Source organism: Stegastes partitus, unplaced genomic scaffold (assembly GCF_000690725.1).
Source record: "Stegastes partitus isolate 25-593 unplaced genomic scaffold, Stegastes_partitus-1.0.2 Scaffold180, whole genome shotgun sequence".
NCBI classification, from domain to species: Eukaryota; Metazoa; Chordata; class Actinopteri; family Pomacentridae; genus Stegastes; species Stegastes partitus.
Window position 1 is genome coordinate 419387 of NW_007577911.1, and position 17607 is coordinate 436993.

General features: G+C 41.0%; 1 protein-coding gene across 2 annotated transcripts; it reads right to left on the minus strand.

The window, feature by feature from the left end:
* Positions 1-1603: 1603 nt before the first annotated feature.
* On the minus strand, positions 1604-16127 carry LOC103356024 (dapper homolog 3-like). 2 transcript variants are annotated; one of them, XM_008280055.1, is made up of 3 exons: positions 15635-16127; positions 5621-5747; positions 1604-4865 (listed from the first exon to the last, which is right to left on the minus strand). In XM_008280055.1, exons 1-3 carry the CDS (start codon positions 15917-15919, stop codon positions 3211-3213), a joined length of 2067 nt encoding a protein of 688 aa, XP_008278277.1. In that variant the 5' UTR covers positions 15920-16127; the 3' UTR covers positions 1604-3210. The 2 variants fall into 2 exon arrangements, with proteins under 2 accessions (XP_008278277.1, XP_008278278.1); XM_008280056.1 differs by having other exon boundaries at positions 4724-4865; positions 5682-5747.
* Positions 16128-17607: the final 1480 nt, after the last annotated feature.

Here is a 17607-nt window from a genome sequence, read left to right on the forward strand (position 1 = left end):
ACACCTCGGATGACGCTTTGAACAAACCTTCACTGAAAGAACACTGGTTGGCACGATTCCCCAGAATTACAAAGAAATACAAGTACTGGATTTTAAGACAAACATACTATTTATTCATCGCAGTTTGGTGAACATATTACTTACAAGGAGAAGCTACTAATCGGCTTGTACATGTTAAATGACAATACTGTCAAATACGAAAAGATACACTGTAATGTTAAATACATTCTTTTTGCAGGCACATTTTTATTACTCTCTACAAATACCATAATATTAATATTACAACAGTAGACATTGTAAGTACTTAACATTCTGTACACATTTGTTCAAGAACACTTAGTTGCTGTGTGTGACACTTCATCTACATTAGGCACAGTGTTTGTGTGAAAACGATTTGCATCCACAAGAGGTATTTCAGAGAGCTTTGTGCACAGTAACACATCTGAATAACATTAAACTTTGCTGTCTTTTCACTCTGCAAACAGGGAAGTGCATCAGAGCGAACATGTGGTAAGCGTTAACACTATGATTTAATTCATACTGGTATTTAAGATGAAAAGCTTTTAATGTTGGGACTACTACTGCCACACAGTGCCTGACAGTGACTGGGCAGGCTTACGGTCATGTGAAAATGCAATAAGTATGGAGAATAAGTAGGAAATTAACATTTTTGGCTTTTCTGGACAAGCCAACATTTGATCCTGAAACAGTATCTATGGATAAAAGCAGCATCTTTAAGGATAAATGATCTTTTTCAATCACATATTTAGTAAGAATGCCGAAAGATGCGGTATTATAAGTAAGTAAGTAACCCTCAGAAGTCAGTATCTTCAGCAGAAATACCTTCCTGGATGTGTTTTGCATAATTTCTTCAGTTGCAAGATGTTTGAGGTTTACTTATGTGTACTACCTATTTCAAATCACAATCACAATGGGACTCAAATCTGGGCTTTGACTAGACCATTTAATAAACCTGTATTCCTTTGTTTTGAGTCATTTCTTGGTGGATTTCATTGTGTGTTTTGGATTGTTATCCTGTTGAAAGGTCCAGTTTCGGTTTCACTTGAACTTCAGATGGCCTCACATTATTCTCAAGCACTGCGTGATATGATGCCGTCATTTACAAGTAATATCAGAATTAGAAATACTTTATTGATCCCCTAGGGGAAATTGCTTTCAGTTACAGATGCTCCCAATCAAAAGTCTTAAAGTAAAAATATGTAATAAAATATAAAGTATTAATGTGAAAATAAAATAAAATATAACACAAAAAATAAATATACATTCTGCTGTTGTATGTGTATATACAGTGTAATAATAATAATAATACTGTTTGGATTATTGCAAATATAGTGTTATTAGATAGTTCTACTGAGAACCTGTCTTTGGTCTGCACCGACAGAAAACTTGCGCAATCTCTTTCTCTTTCATTTTGACACCAACAGTGGCAAAGTGTCCTGCAGATCCTGTAATTAAATTTCAGAGGTTAGGAAGACTTCCTTTTGCATCAAAAGGTCTGCTCTTGAGTAAATTAGTTGAAGTTGTGGATAAACTGGTTGTCGTTTGAAATCTATGCCACCTGTACAGCACATGGATTTTTTTCTTTTTAATTTCCATTGCCAGACAAGTAGGAAGCCACAACTTTTTTTTGGACACCTTTAGAGAGTTTTTTTTTTTTTTTTTTTTAAAGCTTTGCCTACAGATTTCAACACGAAAGAGAAGAGCAGACCCAAGATTTCAGAGGTTTAAATAAGTCAAACTCCACTTGTAACTCCCAGAGGATTAAAACAATCACTGGTACCACAAAACAATTAAAACATACGTGTTCAACTTGGATTAGGCTTTATCCTGATCTGTAAAGAAAAATATTGATAACTTTAATGAAAATACAAACTTCAACTGTAATGCAAAACTAATGTCCTGCTCACCATAACATCATCATCTCGGTAGTCGACTGAAAAAAAATCTGACAACTATTTTTGCTTTGTAAGACCTAGAATTTTACTGACATACTTTCTCATGCCAATTTAATAACATAAAGCTTTCTCTTCAAGAACAGCCTCAGAGCCTATATTTAATGTCCAAGCTCTGCTTCCAACAATATTCTCTCGTTCATCTGTCATATGCCATACAAAAAAAAATAAAAAAGGTTTAACATTCGTATACAAACACGGTCCTACACGAGGCCTGCTGAGATAGCAATAGATGAAAACGACCTGCTGGACCTGCTAGGAGACAGAGTAGGGTTCTATTGTCCCATACAATGGGCTCATAACTGATAATGTTCATTCAATCGAGTGATAGCGACCGAATCGGGTAGGTGTAGTTGCGTATGATGACATCAGTGATGCTGATTTGATATAAAACAAACGAAAACAAAACGAAGCATCCAGTAGACTAGATGCCTTGATGTTAATAAATGAATACTATGTGTTTCCTTTATGAATGGTCTTTTTTTAAAAATATGAATGCATGTAAAGGAAGAGCTTGGCGATCCAAACTGGATGGTAAAATCACTGCATGTATTCAGAGAAGCAGGACAAAATGTGTTAAAGCGGAAGTCCAATGAGCGAAAAGGTCAAAAATGTACAAACACATCAGCTGTGGAAGCATCGCAGCACATTTTGTATGCTATTCCAAAACACCAGAACAGGCTCCTCCTCCATGCTCTCATGTCGTCAGTTACTAACGTTTAGGGAGATCTACAACATTCAATGAGAGCATCCTGGAAGTCAATGAATGACGAGAGGGGGGTACCCGACAGCTGAATATGTGACACAGAGGGAGCCTGAACAAGCGTCCGTATGTGATGATTAAGCAGTGAGAACGTGTTGGAAGATTAATTGGTGTATGGGTAAAAATGTACATACATTTCTCTGTGACCTAAAAGACAATGTCAGTACAAACTGTGAACTCCTTGGTGTGTAAATGTGGATGTGTGGGGCTCTTTAGGGGCCAAATAAAAGTACCCTTTGACAAAGCATGACTTTTTGTAAATGGTGAAATTTCCTAAATAATTTTACACCTTAGTTTTGTAAAAAAGAAAGGCTGACATGTCATTTCCTTTGTTTCTCGTTAAGGCTGCTCTAAAACCAATCAATCATAGTACTTTTATGCACATTCATTTGCCTATTTACGGTTTGTGGTCCATCACTCTGCATAGTCTAAATCATTGCATCTTATGTTCCCCCAGTTTGGCCGCATTCCATTTTATACAGTGGTCATTACTTTCAGTGAACCAGTGCGGAAACGCAAGATCTTCTTCTTAAGGGCATGGGAGGCCTTAATCTTGACAAAAGCTTTGGTCTGCAGAGGTGCTCCAGGTGGAGCAGGAGGTGATGGGAGGCAAAGTTGTGGTGGTAATTGTTGGGGCCAGACAAGACCACCACTTTCATCTGAGTCACTGGACAAAGAGCTGGAATCTCGAGTGTCAGCCTCACTCATGCTGGACTCAGACTCACATTGACCCAGATGGGGGTAGTTCTCACTGCGTTGACACAGTTGCATTTGATCACTCGCTAACTGAAACTCAGCATGCTGATGATGGTGGGACAGGTGTTGGTTGTGGCTGTGGTGTGGGGGAGCATATGATTCAAGTGTAGAGCGAGATTTGCGTGGGCGTCTTAGACAGTGGTCCCTTTGGTTTGAAGCTGAAGAGTTTTGTGTGAGTGTTTGCGTGGGTGGCTGATCAGCTTCATCTTGGCTGAGCTCCAGGGTGGACTGCCAGCGCCTGTAGCTACTGCTTCCTTGTTGCTGTTTCTTGCTCCTGGATTGACTACTGCGGCTTCCCCTTCCACCACTTCCATTTCCTCCACCGTCCCTCTCTACTGTATTGTACTTGCGCTCTGGAACCCTTTGCAGACTGTTTTCTGACTGAGATCTGCATGCCTTTTTCCCTGTCTTCCTGCTGGCACCACTCCTATCTTCATTTGATCTACACTTCTTGGCGCCTCCTCGGGATCTTGGAGGTTGAATTTGAGTTGCTGTGAGCTGCTGCTCCTGATGATGGCCTCTTTCTGGTGAGTATGTGCTTCGGTCGGGTTTGGGCACCCCAGACCCCTTGCCGGGGTTTGAATGGTGATGTGCATAGGCTCGAGTGCCGGCTCGGCAGGGCTGGGCTGGAATATACTCTGCACTAACCAGCAGCTCGTCATGAGAAGAAGGCTGATGAGGCTTTGACAGAACTGAAGGAGAAAGGTAATTGTGGAAATGTTGTGGTGAATCAGGTTCACTACTGCTGGAGTCTGTGTTTGCTGGCAGTACTCTGCAAGACGAATACTCAAGTGAGGTTAAGCGGGAGGTGTTAACCATAGTAGCCTGTCTGGTCTTATGATAAAGCCCTGGTGGATGTTGGACACTTGGCTGGAGATGGTGATAATGGGGTGGTGAGTCTTCAGTAAGACGTGTCCTCAGGTAATGCTCCTTATCCAGGTTATGGCCAGCCTGTGGAGTAGTTCCTTCTGAACACGTGGAGGGAGTAGATATTTCTGGAACAGACACCTGCTTTGGTAAATGTTGCTCATCCTTTTGGCATAAACTATTCTGTCTCACCACATAAACAGCTTGAGTCTCCAGTGCCAGGCTGGTGCGGGGCTTTGAGGGTCGTGTAGGAAGAGTTTGGCGTTGTATCAGTCCAAATATATATGTCTCTACCTTTTCTGATAGTTGACCTTCTTGCTGACTGGGGTCAACATCTCTCATCCTTCCCAAAGCAACTATGGTTTGTCGAGTTGGGGCTGACAACCAAGTTTCTTTTGTCTCTGTCTCTGTCTCCTGTGTCCTCTCAGGGGATAAGAGGGAATGAGGGATCACAGGGTGGTGATTTGATTCCGGAGTTTCAATATGCCTTCCTTCAAGGACCGCTCCTGACAAATAGAGCAATCAAAATGAAAATTATTAAAAATGAGTCCTTCTCAGTGTTAGTATGTCAGTAAAATGCTTTTCATTTTGATATACCAATATATCTGAGCCCACAAACCCTGACTATGCATCGGGGTGAAACTTGTTATTGTAAACTATGCCATATACCATGGAGCCTGTAGTCAGTAGTTCAGCTCTGATGAGAGTTTAGTGGCCATTTCCAAGCCTACAGTTCCTACAGGAGCTTGTATGTGCTTTTTAGTGAGTGCTATTTTGTAATGTGTATATTGCTCTGATACACTACCTCTTTAAATTGGCTACCTTTTTGCATATAATAGCAAATAAATAATTTTGCTTTACAGTTTCTAGTCTGATCTTAAGTTTGTTTTACAGTTAGAATGACATTATGATAAACTATGTACAAAAAGAAATATAGTCGTGACTCGATAATCCGACACTAAATGTAAAACCTCCTTTTATGTCGCATAACAAGGCTGTCGGATTATCAAGACGGAGGTCGAGATACAAGGAGGGCTTGATGCTTGAAGGGTCATTTGTTGTTAATATTTATTGTTTATAGTTGTTATAATAACTAGTGTATTGTTAGAACACTACGCATCGCTGGATTTCACCAAATCCCCAAATTGTATTTTGTATAATGTGTTTGAGAAACAGCATCCATCTTTAAACTGCGTGCTCTTTGCAGTGTTTTCTTATTTTTTATTTTTTTGCTTGGGAGAAGAAGAGTTGATCATTTTACCTGAATTGAGCTGGCTGTCCTCCAGATCAGTAGAATCGGCTGATTTGACTTCATTGCTCACCTTCAGCTCTGCCACTTGTTTTTCTAAAGACGTTCTTATAGCCCAGGGAGCACTCTGCCCACTGCCCTGGAATACACAGAGAGAGACAGAGTGAGTCAACATATTGTACTAAAATCTTTTTCTGCATCTAAAGAAATGATTGTAGATTCCAGACTATGTATAGTAGAATAATCTGCTAGATGAACTAATCTATGTGTATTAGTCGAGGAACGTCTACCTTTAATAAAACCTGTTTGGTCAGGATGTACTACGAGAGGGGTTACTTTTTCTATCCTTCTGGCGAGAACTTTGCTCATTATTTTAAGATCTGCTTTTATTAATGAGGGCTGTACGGTGGCTCGGTGGTTAGCATTGTTGCCTTGTAGCAAGAAGGTTGCCGGTTCTCGTCATGGTGAGGACACTCGGGATCTTTCTGCGTAGAGTTTGCATGTTCTCGTGGGTTCTCTCCGGGTTCTCTGGCTTCCTCCCACACAGTCCAAAAACACGCTAAGGTTAATTGATGATTCTAAATTGTCCGTAGGCGTGAATGTGAGTGTGCTTGGTTGTCTGTAAGTGTAGCCCTGTGATAGACTGGTGACCTGTCCAGGGGGTCTCCTGCCTTCACCCTGAGTCAGCTGGGATAGACTCCAGCCCCCCACAACCTTAGTGAGGATTAAGCGGTGTATAGATAATAGCTGGATGGATGGATTTATTAATGACATCACTGTTAAAACATGAACAGCTGGTCTTTGTTCACAATTAATTCTTTCACATTTGACTTAAATTCTTCTTCCACATAAAAGCTTACTGTATGTAAAATGTGGTTTTGGCATTCATGCCATCATGATTTAATAAGTAGCTTTACTAGATGCATTTATTTAAGTCACCATGACAACCCTAAAGGCAATTTGTATGAAAGGACAGTAAATGTGGCAAGTTTCTGTGTTCTCTGTGTGTGTTTTCCCCTCATCATAAAATTGAGAAGTCACATAAACACCCACAAACCTACATCCCAAATTACAAAGGAACAATTATGTGAACACAGAAACACATTCATTTGGAGTGCACTTCTTAAGTCCCTCTTCACCTCCCAGGATGAGATGTAGAAAAGCAGTGAGCAGCATCCTTCACATTCACAGACAGCTAGCACCACTAGCAGTTATTATGAAAACACTAGAACAACATGATATTTTTCCATTCAGTTATTACACACCCATACTGAGTTCGAACCATCCAGCTGCAAGTTAAAGGATGGGAACAAAATCTGTTTCAAAGTTTGTTTAAATAACAGAGCACAAAGGCATTCAGTGGGAAACAGAGAGAAATCAATATTACTTCAGAGAAATCCCTGTACTAAAAGGTCACTTCTATTCATAATACTTTTCAATGCATGAAGTCTATAAAAGATTATCATCCATCAAAAAAATAAATAAATACTTGCGTCAACAGTGACACAAGAACAACAGATAACCCCTGAAACACAGCAGGCTGAGTGCTATACAAGTTCTCACGTTTAACCAAACTCACATGGTTTACATTTTGGACACAAATTCCAAAACCTGTTTACTGCTGAATGTCAAATGTTGCCCTGCAGCTCACTAGCACTGCCTATTTCATGGCACTGTGTTCAGATAAAAGAACAATGAATGCTAAAGTATTGAAGTCTGTGTGTAGAGTTTGTGGGGTTTTTTTTATATCCATCTTGCGGTAAGTATGCTTTTATGCCTTTGTTGTTTTTGGGCTGTCCGTCTGTCCAATTTTCCTGAATGCGATATCTCAGGAACTCCTTAAGCGCTCCTGGTCACTTATCTGTAAACGCTGAGCCAGGTCGAACCCAGTAGTGTGAACTGAGCCTTCACATGAACAAATAGACATGTATAAGCAGAGGTAAATTATTATTTAAAGAATTTTTTCCACATATCAGCATCAATATTGATTCGAAAACATCACAGAAACGCTTAATCAAAGTTTGTGTGCCAAAATCAAAACCCACCTTTTTCACAGAAAAACACACAGTTTAGTTTTCAGCTCTTTCGGACCATTTCAGACTAATGAAACAAACTGGAATAACCTTAAAGGTAACTGAGGGCCCCAAAAGCACAACTGTAGCCTACAGTAAGGATTGTAAAAACAATAATAGCCTGACAGCTGACAGGTAAGGCTACGACACTTGGCTGCCAGGGTTTGGAGACTCATCAGGGCAATCAGAGTCCAACTAACAGTCTGAGGCTGGACTCAAGAACCAGGCTGGGCAGGGAAGAGCAGGTGTTAGCAGAGCTGAGCAGCACGGAGTAGGCTGTGGCTGGGCAGAGGTTGGCACTGACAGGAGCAAGCAGAGGAATCCAAGGTCCAGTTTGATCCAAGAGGGTGCATGTGCTGAGACCAGATGAGCTTGTTGGCTGTAGTGGGTCTGCAAGTCTTATCCACCGTGGCAGGAGGGAGATGAGGCAGAAGGCTGGGCAGTGACTGTATAGCAGAGTCTACATTCTGGCAATGAGTGGAAGTCTGAACCGGCTTAGATAGCAGAGGGTGAATGATTGAGTGCAGGCGACAACCTCCCACATAGCAGTCTCCACTCCTGCAATCAGAGAGAGACAGAGGAAGAGGGAGAGAGAGGTAGAAAGAGAACAGGTCTGCCAACTAGGCAGAGGCAGGGGCAGGAGCAGGGGCAGGGGCAGGGGCAGTGGTCCTGACAGCATCAGACAGTGGTAGGATTCACGAGTGTCTCCAAAGAGAGAGAAAGCGACACACATTTACACAAGGAGCAACAGCAGTAACTTCATTAATTAGGTTCAACTATAAATTATCCAATTCAAGGCCCAATTAGGATCTAACTGCAGCGATAAAAACTTCTTCACTTCAGACAGGTTAACAGTCAGAACAGCAGACAACAATGCAATAGTTCCATTTCGACTTGTACGTGTTGAAAGTGATTTGGAAATGTTACGAGGTCCAACCAAGTAGGTCTTCAATAGACACATGATATGCATTCAGACCTGAAGGTGACACACTGCCATCAAATTAACAAAATAGGCGCATGTGTGAAAGGGGCTAAAAAATCTCTAGTTTTAATCAGCCCTGCGTGTCTCTTTACCTGTTCTCTCTGCATGCCTATTTTTTTGAATGGACCTGAGTATGTTCCAAGACCTGGCCAGTGAGCCAGACAATCACTTTTTCTGGGGAAAATCTTGACTTTGCATTTCACTTTCTTGTAGTCATCCTTTACTCTCTGAAATGATTTCATCCCCCGCATGCTACACTGATGTCACATCAGAGCAGACGTAGACTGAGAGGTGCAGCACAGATTGCAATAGGAGGTCTTTTCATATACTGGCCTTCAAATTACAGCTAAAACATTGACACGGTGAGCCTCCTTTCTCACTCTCTCTCCCTTTAACGAGCCAAGCAGACAAATTTTGCCTTGTGCCTCCTTGGCTTAGACCACTCATTCCACAAAGTTAACTCAGCACGAAGCTAACTGAATTCCCACATAGCTGGTTGTAAACAAGTGTACACCTTGGTGTCCTTGTCAGTCCCCTTCCCCTGAAACGGTGTGAATGTGTGGCACTGCGGTTTTTCAACTATGGCTACTTACCAGTAAGTAGGATGCTTACTTGAAAGATGACCATGAAAGGTGTGTTTGGGTCACCAACGTACACTATTATCCAGAGAGAGTCCACAGTCTTGCATGGACTGTTTTACAATGTCTGCACGCACCAGAGAAGCCCAGTTTTTAGGGTAAAGAGTGCAAGTTCCCCTGTTTCTCTGCACTTTGCAGAGCACAAACAGGAAAAGCAATGCAAGCCACTAAAGACAGAAAAGGGGAGTGTCCGGGGCCTTAGCAAGGCACCTGGCCCAGCCCCATTGCAGAGCCCACAGCCTTAGTCTCTTCTGGCTACATCCTTAGCCTCCTAGGGTCTCTGTCTTTGCTTAAGGGCCTAATGGCAGCCATGATGCAGAGCAGCTTTCTCCAGCTCCTGTACACGCAGCCTTTCCAACAATGTCTGCTGAATTAAGCGCTTTGTCTATGGGGGTCTCTCTGGACCATGGTGGTGATTCTTGCGGGATTTCCTATTCCTCTGCTGGTGGAATGGTTCAGCCTGTGGTCCACTGCTAGCTGGTCTTCACAGATGCCTCCACAGTGGGCGAAAGCATGGTTTATACTGTCTGTGGGGTCAACGAGCTCTGGATGTGCTGTGAGGTAACCCAGTGTGTAACATCCTGCAGCATAGAGATCCTTGTCCTCTGGCAGTCCTTGCCAAAGCTGTAAGGTGATCATATCATTGCCAGAAAAGACAGCACAGAGACTGCAGCGCCTGTCAATAGGCAGGCTGGCAACCACACTGTAGCAGAGGGTTCACCCCCTCTTCTGCCTGCTCAGATTCACAAATGTGCTGAAAACTCTGAACATGGCAGCAGAAGTCATGTCAAGACAGACTGAACTCAAAGGGGAGTAGTGACTCTGTCCTCAGAGACATTGTCGAAGCTTCGTGCCCTCATGGAATGATGACTCACCTTTGGGCTGGGACGCCCTGGCACACACATGGCCTTGTAGTCTGCTTTGAACACATACATACATACAGTCTCTATTTATGTTGTGTAACAGTACAGTGTGTATATGTATGCTCTACTGTACTCAGTATTATGTACTATGTAGTTGTTACTAGCTGATTTCTACACAGCAGCAAACTGATTGAATGGAAATGAGATCTAACAGGCTGTGAGTAATTTTATAACGCACTAAAGGCCGATGGGTGCTGAAAACTGTCCACTCTTACTTCAGTTTTTCGGCCCTGCCCCCCTGCTGCTGCTGCCTTCCCTTGTCTGTTTCTAGGTGAGGTGCAGTTCATCTCAATCAAGCCTAAAATAACAAAAAGAGTTCACGCCACAGCAATAGTGACAGAAAAGAACACTGTCATGGGGAAGCCCATGTCTTAATGATTTGAATTAGATAATTGAATTTTGTCACGAGTAGGTGGAGCCAAACCGTATGAAGGCAGAAGGCTGGAGTGGCTGACAAGCTGGAATCCACTGCTGTAAATATAATCCACTTGGACCGCGGAACTACCTGCAACTCCCTATCTCTCTGCAGGGCTCCAGATTAACTTTTCCACTGGTAGCACGAGTGCTACCAACTTATTGGTTGGTTGCCTCACCCCCACCTTCTTGTTTTGTTTCAGCATTGCAACAGGTATTAATCTACCATGCATGCTGATGAATAACTATTTTTGCTAAACCTGGTTATGTTCCATTGACTTTCAGTGATACAAGACTTGATATTTGTAAAATGTTGTAATCTGAAAATATAGGGTTAGGGATGTATTTTTTGTCACAAGTCCTCTTCTGGTATCACTTATGAACTGGGCACAGACTGAACATCTGCTTATTGCTAAATACTACATTTACCTGCTGTCCTGTAAACGACTTGCATGCTTGCTGCAGTAGATGCTGCCAGGCGGCTGTAGTGTAGCAGCTCCCATAGGTGTACAACCAAAAGGTTTCATTAAAGGCACAAAATGCAAACCGCCATAGAAGCACATATTGAAAACATGTTCGGTTGCATGAACGGACCTCAAGTGGATCACAACAGCCTATCATATCTCTTCATAATGGATTGCCTTTGCCCTCTCTTATTCTCCCCCATGCAGGTTTCCTGAGGCGTGTTCGTCTGAGACCATGTTGATTGTTGAATGTGGTCATCAGTGCTTTTACTTGTCCCTCTTCACAAACATAGAAACTGCTAGTGTAATCCTTCTTTAACTTTCCCTTTCTTCAACTTGCAGTTTCCCCTTTCATTTCAAGAGCTAAACGGTAACTAAAACTCCTTGTTGGAAGCTACAGCTGATGGGGACCAATGCTTAACCTTCCATGACAGAGTTCACAGTCTTAAAAACACTCTGTGTTCCTGACCACCTTCACCTAAACAGAACAACAGAATTTATGTGGCTCATGTTGTTCAGGCCAACATTTACCTGAAAATCTTTACCTAAGCAGTAAGAAAAGCTAACTACATGTCTCCGTGGTGGTAACCGTGGCACATACGACAAGTTCTGTGGCAGCTCTGTCCTTGTAGTGATGTGTCTATATTTTCCCTTGACAATCCAGAGGCTACACAGCTGTTACTTCGAGTAACCAAGTTTTGTTTTGGAGACCTCACACATGTAGCCATACACCGACCCCTACCACTTGCCCCCTAAGCCCAACCCTGATTCTATCCCCCTTAGATAATGCAGTCATGCTACTGTGTTTGAGCAACACTGTGACGTGTGAAATGTAAGCACCACACATCCACTGCAGTTGTGAATGTTTGTGTTTTGCTTCTGTGACAAGCTGGCTGCCAAAGTCTCCACTGTAGACTTATAGTATGTTAAAAGGCAGCAAAATTACACACACAGGAAAACATACATCACTACACCAAATGTATACATGCACTCAGATCACAAATACACAGCGTTTAAATGTTGGCCTCTTTGCAGTTGGTGGATTGGTGCCTCGCTCAAGGGCCATTCAACTTAAACCAGATTGTTTCTGCTCACTTTCTTCATCATGTTTAATCAGCCGCTCTGCTGTTTAATGAAGCACCTCTCCACTTCTCGTCCTGTTTCACAAATTTTGAATCGAATATCATTTGACTTCATTAATCTCTGACATGTCTCTCATTTTAACTCCCTTCAAAATTCCCATTATTACCTGATGCTGTAATTCACATCAGTCACATCAGCGCTTACTTTTAAAACGTCATCATCGCTCAGTGTTCTGAACATATTATCATGGTTATTATCAGACTATGAAGAGCAAACACACACTCACACACAAGCTATGAGACATTTCTTGCTACCCTCTCATTAGTCCATTAGACATAGTGGAGGCCACTTTAAATGTTTTGCTGCTTCCTCAGCTGCTGTCAGCTATCACATGGCTGTCAGCAGCTCCTGCTGAACAAACACACACATACTCCCACATACTCATACACACAAACATGTACTCTTTGCCTGATTCTGTTACTCTTGCATCACACACAGAAAGCTTTTCTTTGTCCCCTCCCTACGACATTAGGGTTCAGCAATTTGGGAAAACCATCTAATTGCAATCTATCTGTCAGATATTGCAATTTAAATTGCAATATATACATACATATATATGTATATACTAGTTCTATAGTCACTGTGCAATAGATTTTAAATCTGATGGAGCATTTCCACATGACACCATCGAAAGTGAGCTCATCGAAGGAGGATGGTATGAATTTGTAGCACAACTCAATTCAGTTGCGTGTTTTAAATCAAATAAACTGCAAACAATAAGCAAGCTAAAGTATTTCAATCCCTTTTGAGGTCCAACAGCTTAATTTAAGGTGCCGTTTCCAGCTGTGAATGTTTTCTTCATTCACAAGTCTTTCTTGAAAGTTTTGATCTCGTTGACCTGACTTGAACAGAGAACTGCATGGGAATGAAACCAATGACTGTATGAGAAAAAAGTTAAGACAGGCTACAAGGGTCAAGTTAAAGTCATACATCTAAAAGTTAGAGTGCTTTTACTCTAAATCTTTATCTTTAAACAAACAATACATCGATGATTTATGGCTGATTTTGTGGTTCACTCCTTTTTTTTACATACTTTAAAATGTCCATGTAATATGTTGCAATGAAAACATTCATTAAATTATAATTATTTTCAAACTGGTTCTATTCTCAATCCTCCACAGCGAGGCCCAATCCCAAACCACCCCCTACACACTTCCTCTCCACTACCAAGTGTCACTCCTAATCGAGTTACACTTGCAGCTGTGAAGGGCACTCCTGATTAAGGTGGAGGGTATAAAAAAGAAGCCAAACAATGGGACGCCCTCGCCGCCTCACCGGAAACGTCACCATGGCAACGGTCAGACGCGCTGCTTGCACCCGCAGACTGATGAGCTGCTTTGTTTTGTCCACAGACCCTATAATCAAATAATACCCAAAACCACAAGCATGATATGAGCTGAATCTGATAGATTTGTATGCATTTAGGGATTTGTAGGTCTGCAACAAATCAACCAATGTCAGGGACAGATCAGCTATCTCCCTTTTCTGGTGATCTAACTTCACGCATTCTGCAGTTTAGTTTGAGATGTAAAGTCAGTGAGGAAAACAAGGGTGTGAGTGTTTGATCTGAAATACTTGACAATGTAGAAAGGCGGAACTGTCACACTTGTACGTTGTTTCTTCCATGCCTGTGATGCTTATATATATATAATATTATATAGATAGAATAAATTCATTACATGTAAAGTGAAAGATTTCCAGCCCTTTTTGTTTACATTTTAATGACTTCTGTTTTAACTTGTGAAAATCAGCAATCCACTTTCTCACATTAACAAACTGATTTCCTAAGATCAATTCCAAAAAACAATTTACAGTACAGAAATGTCATACTTCTGAAAAAAATATGTTCATTTGTACACTAGATACCTTTACTATGAATAACTGCATCAATACAGTGTGGCATGGAGGCAATTAGCCTGTGGCACTGCTGAGGCGTTATTGAAGCCCAGATTGCTTTGATAGCAGCTTTCAGCTCATCTGTGGAGTCTATCCCAGCTGACTCAGGGCAAAGGCAGGAGACACTCTGGACAAGTCACCAGTCTATCACAGGGCTACGCTTAGAGACAGACAACCAAGCACACTCACATTCACACCTACGGACAATTTAGAATCACCAGGTAACCTCAACATGTTTTTGGACCTTGTGGGAGGAAGCCGGAGAACCCGGAGAGAACCCACGCTGCACGGGGAGAACATGCAAACTCCACGCAGAAAGATCCTGGTCGTCATTGGACGACATGATCCCCGGTTCATGTCCCGGTGTGTGTGGACATGGGGATGGTGTTAACCACCATACAGCCCCAGTTATAAACCAAATCATCAAAATTCAAAGTCAAAAGGCATGAAATATTTCACACGTAATGAATATAGAATAAATGAAAGGAAAGCTTTCGGAATTAAATTAGAACAACAACGACAATATTCTAATTATTTGAAATGTACCTGTACATCAACCGTTATCTTGGATTCTACTATTTCATCATGCAGACGCTTTTATCCAAAGTGATGTACATCTGAGAGCAGATCCAACGCAAGCAAGGATCTAGTCAGGAGAAACCTGGATGAGTGCCATAGAACAAGTTCAAGTGTGATAGGGCTCTGACAGAGGCGCACAGTCAGTACAGGCAAACCGGGCAATTGCCAGGGGCCCCGTCGGAAAAAGGGGGCAGCCAAATAGCTATACTTTGATAGATTTTGCAGTGACAACCATGAGCCCCCTTTAACCTACACAGGCCCTATTATGGGAGTGTGGGAGGTAATCCTGTGTTGAGCTTTACAGTTCAGTCGTGCTCCTTGTTTTCATTCCAGTGATTTTTCTTTATTTCAGCAGTTTCTGTTTTGTAACTATTGTCTCACAGAGATGGGACATGTCCAGATCTAGGTAAAAAAAAAAGCATCATATGTTGCACTTGTACTATTTCAAATATATGTTTTAATCAGAAGTCAACCAGACTCTCTCTATGTGGCCGGGTTCTGCTCACTGTCACAGAGAGCGAGGAGGAGTCTGTTTATTCCATTCATCTTTGTATTCACTACATCCCACTGCTGGTACTCTGGAAAATGGCTGCTGCTTGTCTTTCACACAAGTTAACTCCTTTCTGAAACAGCTGAAAAGTTTCTATAGTATCAAAATTTTACATAAATGCTCCCACTTAGAACCAGTAAACTCTCCACATTGGGCGATCATAAGTAAATGCAGGCAGAGTGCTGCTCACAGCTGGTCCATCAAATGTTGGATAAAAACACTTTTGTTGCACTTTTTTTTTCTTTTTGTTCCACATAGTTTGGTGTTGAGTTAAGTAGCTCAGAGAAATATCTATAAATGTAGTGTTTTGGATGCAGATCAAAAAGTCATCTGGCACAAAGAGACATCAGACAAACAGAACTTACAGTTTGGAGCCCGTCGCCATCTGACGCGCCGCCGTTTGGTTCGTCCATGGCGCAGCGTACCGAGCGTAGAGCTCCCCAAGGCTGGCGACCACTTACCGGAGAGTCCCCGAGACAAAGAGCACTTAGCACCCTGCTTTCCTGCCTCTGTTTGAGAAGCTCCAACTCGCACAGACCGGCCAGGCTCGCCTCCAGTCGCTCTTTATTCCGACTGCGCTCTACTTTCATGGGCAGAGAGAACGCTGGGAACATTCCTCCGAAAGAGTCTGACAGCTCCTGGAAAGACATCCTTAATTCCCCGTTTTATTCTTCGCTGGTTCCCAACAAAGGGATGCTACATAAATCCGGTGAGGGTTTCCTTTAGTCCTCGTACTCTCTGGATACCTACAGTGAAACTATATCGGCAGCAAGCTTGTGCTTCTCGACCCACCGCTGGCGCACACGGACCCATTCCCCTCCTCTGCTGTGGAGTCTCACTGTGACAGCTGTTGGTGAAGCTTGTGAAGACATGCGACCGTTTGTTGGCTCTGCCGGATATCCGAAACCGACTGAAGCTGTTGTAGCTCCATATAGCTTAAATAAATACTGGAATCGAAATAGCATAAAAATAATCAGTAAACATCTTTATCACTGGTCGTCTTATTGGAGTCACGTGGACACATCTGGAGGCAGGCCTAGGATACATACTGTAGATTATTTGTAATTTGGGCATAGTTTATGGAGTAGTAAGAGTGCCAAATTACAAAAATAAATCTGTAAAACAATAATAAAATAAAAGCGAAAATATAAAGAAGAATAAATGAAATTTAAAAAATAAATAATGTGGCGATAAAAAGCAATATTAATCCAACAATGAATCCATAAAAGGAAAGGTTAATAAAAGTAGAAATATGATGACAAATAAATACAATAATAACAATCATTTATTTTTCATATGTTTTTTATTTATTTATATATATTTGTTTGTTTTATTATTTTTATTTTTTAATTTTAAATATTTTTAAGTTTTTTAAATTACTTTTTTCATTTGGCAATATAAAGCAATATTAATCCAACAATGAATCCATAAAAGAAAAGGTTAATAAAAGTAGAAATATGAAGACAAATAAATAAAATAATACAAATAATAATAATTTATTTTTCATATTTTTTATTTATTTAGTTTTTTTTTTAGTTTTTTTTTTAATTACTTTTTTCATTTATTTATTATTATATAATGTCGCTTTAAAAGCTGTGGAGTAGTGAGAGTGCCAAATTACAAAAATAAATCTATGAAACAATAATAAAATAAAAGTGGAAATAAAAAGAAGAAGAAATAAAATTTTAAAAAGTAAATAGTATGGTCATATAAAGCGATGTTAATCCAAAAATGATTCCACAAAAGAAAAGGCTAATAAAAGTAGAAATATGAAGCCAAATAAATAAAATAATAAGTCATAGCGCCACCTGCTGCCAACAGGAAAGAATAGTTTTACACTATAATGTGCCATTACTAGACGGTTGACCGTATTAACCTCAAATGCGGTGATGCGAGTTTTAAGACATTGACAATCACTCATGGTGAAAATTGTGAGATTTCATCGAAATTAGAAAATGCATACTATTCACAAAACAGGAAAAAGAAACAAATTAAATGTAGACCATCGCAATATAGCACTTTCTCAAAAGAGACTGGGTTTGCCCCTAAAACAATGTTCAAAGTATGCTCCATGTGCTCTATGATCATGTATATAAAATTTCACCAAAAAATCCACAAGTGTCCCCTGACTGCAGTGTGCAGTATGTAGGTGGAGTCGAGCAAGATTCTTGATTTGTTCCTTTGTGTGTTGCATTTAACAGGCAACAAATGTGATGGGATTATGAAGCACCTGTTTCAACTGAATCAAAAGCTTGAAGATTATGATTTGTGAATGTCTTCAGCAAAGACTTTTGGAAAAATGTCACATTAAACGTCTTCGCTGGTGAGAACCATAGGA

Excerpts from the sequence above, each read along its gene's own strand:
- LOC103356024 (XM_008280055.1), bottom strand. The coding sequence starts at position 15,919 with ATGTCTTTCCAGGAGCTGTCAGACTCTTTCGGAGGAATGTTCCCAGCG. Across the intron at positions 5,748-15,634 it reads ATGGCGACGGGCTCCAAACT|GGCAGTGGGCAGAGTGCTCC; the intron begins GTAAGTTCTGTT and ends TGTGTATTCCAG. Across the intron at positions 4,866-5,620 it reads GGACAGCCAGCTCAATTCAG|GAGCGGTCCTTGAAGGAAGG; the intron begins GTAAAATGATCA and ends TCTATTTGTCAG.